Source organism: Aptenodytes forsteri, unplaced genomic scaffold (genome assembly GCF_000699145.1).
Source record: "Aptenodytes forsteri isolate BGI_AS27 unplaced genomic scaffold, ASM69914v1 Scaffold126, whole genome shotgun sequence".
In the NCBI taxonomy this organism is placed as follows: Eukaryota; Metazoa; Chordata; class Aves; order Sphenisciformes; family Spheniscidae; genus Aptenodytes; species Aptenodytes forsteri.
This window is the reverse complement of record NW_008794599.1, coordinates 2,412,179-2,422,649: the sequence shown is the minus strand read 5'-3', so window position 1 is coordinate 2,422,649 and position 10,471 is coordinate 2,412,179. Positions and strand designations below refer to the sequence as shown.

The following is a 10,471-nucleotide window of genomic DNA, read 5'->3' as shown; positions in this document are numbered from 1 at the left end:
CGGTGAAAACCTGGTGTCGCCCAACAGCATCCAAGCATCGCATGGGGAAAAACAGCTTCCCCTAAAAACGCTTTTTCTTACCAAAAACGAAGGGAAGGGGAAAATAAAAATAAAACCTGAAAAAAAAATTAATCTGGCCACAATATGTGCCTTGTAAACATGTGTCCTTCACTTCCACACGCCGGCATGGTGGTCCCCGTGCTCCCGCGGGCAGCCGGGGCATCTGCCAGCGCCTCCAATTTGCTTTTCCCTTCCACCCGCCGGCATGGTGGTCCCCGTGCTCCCGTGGGCAGCCGGGGCATCTGCCAGCGCCTCCAATTTGCTTTTTTCTCACCAATTTTGTTTTTTGTTCTTGCCGGGTTTTTTTGGCATTTTTGCGGGAGTTTTGTTTCCGGTGCCGTCAATGATTTGGGGAGGGCGCAGGAGGAGCTATTCCAGCGAGTCACTGTGGTCCAAGCCGAGGTCGGCGCTGGGCGCCGCTGGGAGGCCACCAGGCTCTTCCTCCAGCTCTTCCTCCTCTTCTTCCTCCTCCTCCATCTCGTCCTCATCCTCCTCGTCCTCCTCCTCTTCCTCGGTGCCGTCGAGGGAGTCGTCGTGGGCCGCCAGCATGGCCTGCTGCATGGCCATGGTGGCCGTGGCTGACGAGAGGGGTTGCAGGTTGTCCATGCTGAGCGAGCCTGAAATTAAAAAAAAAAAAAATAGAAATAAGGACTCCCCAGCTAATATAAAAAGGACAAAAAAGTGCATAAGCCGAGAATAACCCAAGTGAAAAGCTGTACCTAGACAGAGCACCCTGTAGGGTGTCCCACCTGCCCCAGCCACCACCCAAAGTCCAACCCTTAATTTTTTTAGCTAATGTATCTTCATTAAATTACAAGAAACCTTCATTTCTGAGCAAGTAGATGCCCAAATTGGTTAGGCAGATCTTCTCTTCATCCTCTCTTAATTTCCACCTTCCCTTCTCTTCATCTTCTCTCTTCTCATCTTGTCTGCTCCATGCTCATCTCTGCTCTCTTCACCTTCTCTTCATTTTCTCTACTCCTCTTCATTTTCATCATCTGTTCTCTCTTCATCTTCTCGCTTCCCATCTTGTCTCATCTGTCTTCTCATCTCATCTTCATCTTTTCAACTTCTTTCGTTTTGTCTCCTCTCCTCTCCCCATCTCCCCCTTTATCCCCTCCCCAGCACCTCAGGAGATATCCCAAGTGATGCCCCAGAGCGGGTGATCCTTGAGGGCTGTTCCTGTGCTGAGGAGATGGCGCTGCCCCACTGCCAGCACCTTTGTGATGGCCAACTGGAAGGATCTTCTTGCACGAGCCACTTCTTCAACATGTTTTTCCCCACAGGGTGATAAAGGGCTCTAGAAATCCTTAATTACCAATTAAGGCCATAATTTAATGCATGGCCACTCCATCCGGGAAGGGCAGAAGCCATCAGGGTTTGTCCTTACCATCAGGATTTGTCCCCGAATTGCCACCCTGCTGCTGCAGAACCCCAGCGGCGATGGAGTTGGGCCAGAACCGCTGGGTGGGCCGGTGCTGAGACTTGATTTTCTTGGCTTTGGGGGCTGGGTCCGGGTTGCTGGCGTCGAGCATTGGCTGCAGGATGCGCCGCCGGGCATTTATGAACCTTTCCAGGGAAAACAGAGACCATTCGAGTAAATAAGAGTCATTACATCAGTTTTGAGTTAGAACAATGAACATTATAACAATTTAATGAGTTGCAATGTAAAACCCTTTTGAAAGTGGCTGCATGGTCCAAAAAGCTGGGCTTTTACCCTGTTTTATTTCTGTGGCCTGTTACACCGTTGCATTAATTTTTCCAGCCGAGTTGGAGGCTGCTACATACTGGGTTGGCCAGGAGAGGGCACTGAGACATCACAAACGAACGCCATCGAGTAAACACACCCAAGCCCGTCTCCCAGAAATCATCCCTAACCGCCCGAGTTACCCCCCCCCAAAAAAGCATTATATAGCACGAAAATAGCGTGAAAAAATTTCTAAAGCCAGCAAGGTGACTGCACGGGCCACCGCTGCGCTCACCAGTTGTTGACTTGCAAGAGGGTGAGGTTGGTTTGGGCAGCGATTTGCCTCTTCTCGTCCTCTGTGGGGTAGGGGTGCTGGGAAAAAAAAAAGAGAGGTGGGGCAGCAAAATGACATCCCTGTGTGCAAAACGGCAGCCCCGAGTGAAAAAAAAATGAAACACACACACACGCCCACACACCCATTTTTTTTCATTTTCCCACCCCAAATTTGGTGGCTTCTTGCATTTGCAAGATGTAGGGCCTAAGGGTGGCATCCAAGAGCATCATGGTTTCCTCGGTGTCCTTAGGGCTTTTCCAAGGCTTTCCATCCAAGGCTTTTCCTTGAAGGAGAATACTATTTTTTTTTAGTATTAGCGATTTTCTAATAATGGTTGTTGGTAAAGGTGGGATTTGGGCTTCAAAAGCCACTGTCACCCATAACGCTCCTTGTCAGGTGCATCAATAAACCACCCTGAAACATCTGCCATAGGCTACCAGCACTCAAAGCTTCAACAACTCCCTCCCAACTGTGCTAAAATCCTCCTTTCCAACCCCAAAAAGGAAATTATTATCAAACCAGCCCCATGTGTCATTTTTCGGAGCCCCAAGCCAGCGCCAGTGTTGATTCACATGACTTGTTTTCCAGCTGTTTGCCCCCAAAACAGTGTGATTTCCTTGACAAAACCACCCAAAGTCATGCCGGAGACCCCCATCCCACCGGGGCCTCAGGGATGCCAAAGTGGTTAAAAATGGCTCTTTTTTGGCAAAAGTATCTCCATTTTTGGCATATTATTTCCAGGATTCCTTCCTCCTCCTGGTGTTACAAAACTCCCAAACCCAATAAAACGATGAGCATCAAAGCTATTAGGTTAAAAACCACATCATTTATGCTGCCAGATGGAGAAATCTCATGGGGAATCCCAAGCATCTTCTGACCATGAGGACCAGGCTGAGAGCAAAGGTCCAACCGTCCAGTAGAAGCACAATTTCTTTTAGTTTTTTAATGCAGTCTTGGAAATTTCAAACCATGGGGCTCTCCTAGCACCTGGCAGAAAACTGTCTTCTAAATCCTTTTTCTGCTTGCAAATCTGCAGCCCAGCCCTCCAAAAGCATGGGAGATGCATGACGCGGCTTGGGATGGTGGCCCAACACAGCGATGTTCTTGTCCTCAATGCAATAAATCAAAAAATTTCCCATTTAAAAAAGGCTGGAAAGTTCCCAACCAGCTGCTGCTCCATGTCCTGGGTCATGTTTTGCCCCAGGCTGCTCCTTGGAGCTGTTATTTTCCATCTTGCTGCTACCTTGGGCATCTCCCACCTTCCTGGAGACCCTCACGCAACTCTTCGCCACCAGCTTCTGAGGGATTTCTTGGCCGAATTATGCAGGGAAAAGGGGCTTTTTTTAGCTTTCCGCCCTTCTTCCAGCTCCGCTGATGGGAGAGCAATCTCCTTGCATGAAAATATCCCGGTTGCATCCTCTGAGCTCCTTCCATCTACCTACATCTCCATCCCCCAAAATGGGGCAATTTTGCAATTCTGCATTTCGACTGCTTGCTGATGTGCCACAACCATACCTGTGGGGCAGCTTTCACACCCCGGCTTGCTGGAAAACGGTATTTTGGAGTTGTTAACTGGAAAAAAACGCTCCATCACCCATCCGCTATAATTTGTGGAAGTCCCCCCTCCGGTTTTCTTTGCTTCTTCATGCATTAAGGGAGTATTTTTGCCACCTGCAGTGAAAACGGTCATCCCCAAAATACTCCCAAAATAAAACCAAAGCCACTTTGTGCCTCTGAATATAAATTCAGACAAACCACCACCTCGATTTGTTCGGTTTTGGGGGTTTTTGCCTTTTTTTCCCAGCTTTGCAGGGTGTTTTGGTGGCTGCGGTGCTCACCATGAGATGCTGGAAGAGCCATGAGCGCATGATGTTGGTGGCATGTTTGGGCAGGACGCCTCGCTTGTTCTTGGACTTCTTGTCCTCACCGTCGAGGAGGGAGGTGAGATCCAGGTTCACCTGCCGGGGGAGAAGAACAGGGAGAGAATTGGCTGAAAACGGCAATGGGCAACCCGAAAACTGAGCAAAACCAACACAAAAAATGAGCAAAACCAACACAAAATGGGAGTGGGGCGAGTGCAAAAAACATGAACTCATAGGGAGCATCCAAAATCCGTTTTTTCAAAAAAAAAATTTGCATTAAATCCTCATTTTCCCCCAGGATCTCTATTTAATATCTCTGGTTTTTTGCCAATGCTTTGCAAAGGGCAATGGGCTTTTTCTCCCTGCGGTGGCACCGACACAGCTGGGGACTGTGGTGCCGATGCTACGACCTTTTTCGATGTGCAATTAAGGGGGAAAACCCTTTTACCTTAAAAAAACAAACAAACAAACAAACAAAAACCCCCCAAAAGTTACTTTCTAAACCTGAGGTTAAAACCCTGCCACTCATTAACCCCTTGAAAACCTGCGTTCCTCACCCAGCTGATTCCCACCACGAGGAGAAACGTGCCCGTTGAGTGAAAATTCGTGCTTTTTTCCCCTCCAAAAAGTAAAAAATAAACATCTTGCTGCAAGAGAAGTTTTAATGAGGTTGCGGGAACCGAACTGAAATCTCAGCGCTTGAGTTAAAAAGGGATTTTTTTTTTTTTTTTCCCCCCCAGCTCTTCATCAAAACACTTCTCCTGGATGAATTAAACATCAGGCCAGCAGGTCCCTGCGATTCCCCTGGGCGCCGGCAGAATAAATCATGCTGGCGGCGCGAGAAGAGCATCCGGAGGTGCTTGTCTGGGGCTCTCCCCCTGCCCCAATATTCCCTGCGCGCGTGTTTTTCGCACCACGGAGGGTTTTCCTGCAAGATTCAAGCCCGCGATGGAGAGGTATTAAAGAAAGAAGGAAAAAAAAGCAGCATTGCACAGGCAATAAAACCTGCCAGGGAGGTGCCACCCATTTCCCAAATGCCATTTATTTTTTTCTTTAAGGGGCTCCTGCAATTAAATTGGGGCGTTTCAGAAAAAAATTTTGCACGGGGGGATTTTTGCTGACCTGCCCCCGGGAAGCAGCGTAGCAGAAATCGATGGGGTTTTGCCCAAATTCCTGGGGAATGGAGGTTTGGAAGAGATCACAGGCAACACAGCCAATGGGGATAGCAAGTTGTCCTTATAAATCCATTTCTACCCCAAACTGTCAACTTACTGCAAGGATGCAGCCACGCGGGGAAACACCACATAGTTAACTGCAATTACAAAAAAGCAGCAAAACCAGAGCAAATGGCTCAAAAATACCCCAAAATCCTTACAGCAAGGAAAAAAATGAGTCATTCCCATGAGTGCTGTGATTGCCGTACTGGACAGGCGATGCCGGTGATCCCAGATCCATAATATAATAGCAACAGTATGTATCATATCATATCATATCATATCCTATACAATACGATCCGATCCTATACTATACTATAATATACCGTAATATAATTAATATAATATAGTATATATTATTTAATATAATATAATGTAGCAATAATATAAGCATTTCTATAATTTGTTAGGTCGTTGCTATAATTTGTTAGGTACCTCAAAGGCGCCCAGCAGATGGATTTAATCAACGTTTCTTGCTAATTAAAAATTTAGGATACTCCAAGGGTTGAATTTATGGAGAAACTGGAGTTTTTGCTTGCTGCGGCAGTGCAAAATATGGCGTAAAATGGAAATTTGAGGTGGGAAGGTCTTACCTGGGCGTTGGGGATCTGCAGGGCACCGGGGGCGATGGCTTGGGCAAGGCTTGCGCCAGCGGGTGAGCAACTGCCAGCCCTCATGGCCAAGTTGCCCGGCGGTAGCGCGGCCGCCGGCACCACGATGCCCGGCGGCGGGTTGGAGGCGGGCGGCAGCGCCACGGGTGAGCTCTGCAGCATCTCCTGCGAAAAGAAATATTAAAAACATGAATTTTAACATGCGGCGGGAGCATGCAAGGTTTTAATTTCCCCCCCCCCTCCAATAAATATGCCCCATTGCCTTTTCTTTTTCTCTAGGTGGTTCAAGAGGCAAAACTGCAGAAAAAGGGGTTTTTCAGTTTGTTGCAATTGCAAAAAAAGATGGAAAAATAAGGATTTATGCTTTGCAAAGCTCCCACTTAGCATCTTCCCCAAACTCGTCCTCTTTGTGCAGCCACTATTTCCCATACGGAAAAAGGAGGAAAAAAAGAAAAAGATAGAGAAGTAGGAATTTCTTCGATCTTCTTCTTCTTTCCATAAATTTCTATTTTCTTGGTGTTTTGACTGGAACTGGATGATGCAGCATTTGCTAAAACCCAGGCAAGCACCACGGGTTCCCCGTGTCAGAATAATAGTAAAATAATGAAATTAATAATAATATAACCCAATTTGATATCATCCCTTGCAGTTTTAAACTAACTTCTTGCAAAAATGGGCATTTTTTTAGCCACGAGCTGTAATCTTGTTATCAACCCCATCTCTGGAGAGCAGCTCTTGCATGTGAGAAGCAATTGGAAAAAGCCCAAATTGAATGATTATCTGCGTATTTAATGCAACATTTTGGGAAGGGAAGGGTGCTGAAATTGAGGATACAGGGGAATACAGGGCGATGTACCACGACCTCCCAGATGGGCAGGGTTTTTGTGCGTTATGCCCATAATATTTAGAAAAATCACCATTTCAAAATAAGCCCAAGATGACGATATATCTCTAATTCGCCCAGCTGTAATGGAAATAAAACTGCACTCATTTCTCGCAATAAAAATATTTTTTTCCCCTTTTCCTACCCATTTTCCCATTCTGCATCACTTTCCTCATGTCCGGCTGGTTCTCAACTGTTGAACAAAATGCCAACAAAGGGGATTTTTTTTCACCTTTTTATTCAATTTCCCTTAATTTTGATGCATTTCTTCAAGAAACCTATATCTTGGCTTAAGAAAAGAGGATTTCTCTGGACTAGCGACATGCAACGACACTGGAAAAGGTGACCACGCAAACACGGTCGGGCCGGAAAAAGCCATAGCTCCTCTTTTCCTTGCAATAAAACTATAGATATGGTAATTTGAACACACAAATCAATTAATTTTACATCAAGAGATGATGCGAGCCCATCGTTCAGCGGGGAATTAGGGTACCCTTGTGTCCACGTCAATGCATTTCCCATTGCTGAGGGGAAAAAAATGTCATTTTTGGTCCTTTTCTTTTTTATTTTCCCCATTACATTCATGCTTCTATCAGCTTTTTCCCCATCAGTCACCACTGATTTGCCTGCGCAATGGTTCTGAATAAACTCTGATTTCCCTGCATGCTTTTGCTATTAAAATCCCTTGCTGCATTTTCCTCTCCCATGATGCCAAGCCCAAAATGTTGCAACCGACGCCTCTGCCACATGTTATTTTTGTCCTCTCCATTGACGATCTGAATATTATTTATCTGGCTATTCTGCTGCAATTGCTGTGAATTTTTGCTTCGCCTCCCAGACATTCCTTTTCATAGCTAAATTAATAAAAAAATGCAAATACGACCATAAAATACTTGTACTCTTTTTTAATATCCCTTCCCCATCTCCAGCCTTTTGGGGGAAATGGGTTTCAATTTGAAAAATGAGGATTTCCCAGCGTACGGAAAGCAAAAACCGGTTGCTTTTGCATGCACTTGGACTTGGCTTTTGCTAAGCGTCTGGCTAACAAACACAGTGGAAATATTCATATAAAACCAAATGTGGTTCTTGGAGAACCTCAAAAAGCAGTCAGGTACGGCCAGGGGTGACCAGAGATTTGGACCAGCCTGAAGACCTCCAGCTTTCCTCTCCTGCCTTGTTTTTCCATGATTCCTCAAAAGAAGGGCATCCAGAAGACCGTTTTTGGAAGTGCACTGGGAAGAAATAATTTGGGATATTGGAAAATGGGAACAAGAAACTGCCGTTTCCAGATATAGTGGTCAAAGCCATTTTCAACAGCATTTTATGACGACAAAAATTGCATTTTTTTGGTGGCGTAGAGGAAAACTGTCCCAAAACACCAGCTGAGTGGTGTCCAAAAAGGCAGAATATTGGTAATTATTAGAAAAAGGTACGGAAGAAATTCATGGTTCTGCAACATCACTGTGAAACCAGGGTACCCAATGAAAGTGGAGGCTCTGCCTTAAAATAAATACAGATATCTCCAAGAAGATTTAAAAAATATATTTTTGCATACTAATTGCCTTGGATCGCAAATGCCAGCCAAATTGTATTACGCTTGTGATTTTGCTGCAAAACTGTTTTATATTTTAGGACTCAAAGAAGTTGAAATGTTTCCGGCAATTTTGAAACTTGAGTGTAAAAAATGTATCACTAGGTGTCTCTGCAGATCCACATCTTGGCACTGACCTTCCGCGGCTCTATGGCAAAACACGATTTCTCCGAATTAAAAGTCACTTTAATGAAGAAAAAGACCTGGTACGTATTGTGTCGCACAAAAAAAAACCCCTTATCTCGCAATAAGGCAAGTGTCAAAGACCAAGTGCCCAAGTGTGAATAAGTGCCAAAATTCAGCGCTACTTGGGCTGATGTCCTTCCCCTTGCGCTTTATGATACAGCAATTTATTTTTGGGTGGCACGCATGCGTAAAAATTGCTGTCTTATCCTAACTTTGTGAAATTTATTTGTGCTTGAGTAAAGCTGGGAAAAATTGGGGTTAGCTGGAGAAAAAAGAAACCTGCGAGTTTGCTGAGAAAGAGTTGGCCAAACTCAAACTCGTGTAAGAAGGTTCGTAGAGCCCCTTCGTGGATGGATGAATTGGATTTAATCCAATTTAAATGTCCCTGGCAGTGCTGTGGTTCCCAGTATGATTGGCTTTGCGGTGGTTTTTTTTTCCTGCAAGTGGAGTCAACTGGAGAGCAGCGAGGACCACTTCGATGTCGAAGGAAAGGTGAACTGGTTTACTTTTAAGTGTTGGCTTCCCCCGCCTCCCCATGCAACAAGCACCTCCCCTCTCCTCTCCTTGTCTGAAAAACTTGAAAAATATTCATTAAACGAAGGGAGGGAGTTAAAAAGGGTCCGATGAGGACTCAAGGGAAAGGAATGAAGCCAAGTGGAAAACAACCAAGAAAAATGGAAGATTGCTTGGTGGATTTGCAGGCCAAAGAGGCTAAAACTCCTCCGCAAAACAAAGTAGAGCACAAAATGAGAAGGCGATGGAGAAAACAGGGTAGGAAAATGTCTACAAGGTACTGACGGTTCAAGGAAGGCTCACCACACAGGAAAAAACCCTAACTTTTCATCCAAACTTGGCCAACACCAGGAGTCATCTCCAGACTTGGTGACACGAGATTTCAGCAACAGTGGAAACGCCTCCGTTTGCCCAATTTTCCCATCATGCACCTGTCAGGTTCTCGCTCACCTCCAGGCATTTTTGCATTTCCAGAAATTCTTGCATTTTTCATCTTAGAAAGTACAAATAACACCAAGCCAAGGGCCATCCTTTTTGAATACACCAGGGAAATCCAACCGCGATTCTCCCGCGATGACATTTTGACAGCTCTGGCCATTGTCGTCTCAGTTTTGATTGACATCCTTGTTATTGCATATCCTTTTTTTTTTTCAAGCAGGCTGTCCCATGGTAAAAAACTTTGCAAAAAAATGGAAATATCTTGCTTTCATGACCAACCTGGTGTATCTGCTCATAAAATGATCAATGCCCCTCCCATACCCTGAGAAAACCTATTTTCTGAGAAACCGTGTTCATCGATATTAATCACATTTCCATTATTTAGAATTTTTTTAAAAATTCCTAAATTAGTGGCCCCTTAGCTGTTTTCCCTGCCCCCAGCATGAGATTAATAGTATGATAATTAGCGAAATCATCCCACTTGCTGTTTTTTAAACACTGATCCCGTGATTCTTCAGCTCTCTGGAGCATCCCCAGCTCTTGAAACTCAACTGATGGATATAGAGTATTTCCACCCTTTTTTTTAAGCCTTACCTATGCAAATTCAAATATACTCAATGAGTCAAAGCACTCAGGCACTTGACATTGCTTAGCTGGATAATTAGAAAAAATTTGCCGTTGTATCGTCATCCTCATCCAAGGACCAGCTGAGATGGTGGCTCCTTCTGGTCTATCACTGTGAATATTTTGGCTCCCGTTGCCTGCTGAAAAATCCCTTCGTCGCTGTGCCAGCGTTTCCCCTCCAGTTGGGTCTTTCCTGGGTGTGTTCCCATTTATTTAGCAACTGCCTCCAAATCCTCACTTGAATTTCTCAACTTGAGAGTCTTGCCCGGAAGGGAAACATCAGCAGCTCCGGGTTTGCAGGAATCAGAGGCGCTTGGTACCTCTCCATGGGCCTGATTATTTTCCAAAGACTTGTGCTAATTTTCTGATACAATCCCCACCTCTTTGTGAAGCACTAAATCCTCATTACTTTTCCTGACCGATGCATTCTAATTAGATCAACACTTTAAAAAAAAAAAAAAAAAAAGG

The 10,471-nt window shown here is 45.0% G+C and overlaps 1 protein-coding gene across 1 annotated transcript in view; it reads right to left on the bottom strand.

Annotated features, from left to right (window-relative positions):
• Window positions 1-244: 244 nt before the first annotated feature.
• The window catches only part of PKNOX2 (PBX/knotted 1 homeobox 2), a 37,494-nt gene continuing 27,267 nt past the window's right edge, over window positions 245-10,471 (bottom strand). The window contains exons 7-11 of the mRNA XM_019470390.1: window positions 5,751-5,933; window positions 3,920-4,039; window positions 2,043-2,119; window positions 1,451-1,629; window positions 245-677 (exon numbers count right to left, since the gene is read on the bottom strand). Of these exons, the coding sequence (XP_019325935.1) occupies window positions 430-677; window positions 1,451-1,629; window positions 2,043-2,119; window positions 3,920-4,039; window positions 5,751-5,933 (807 nt within the window). The 3' untranslated portion in view covers window positions 245-429. The remainder of the gene's footprint in view (window positions 678-1,450; window positions 1,630-2,042; window positions 2,120-3,919; window positions 4,040-5,750; window positions 5,934-10,471) is intronic.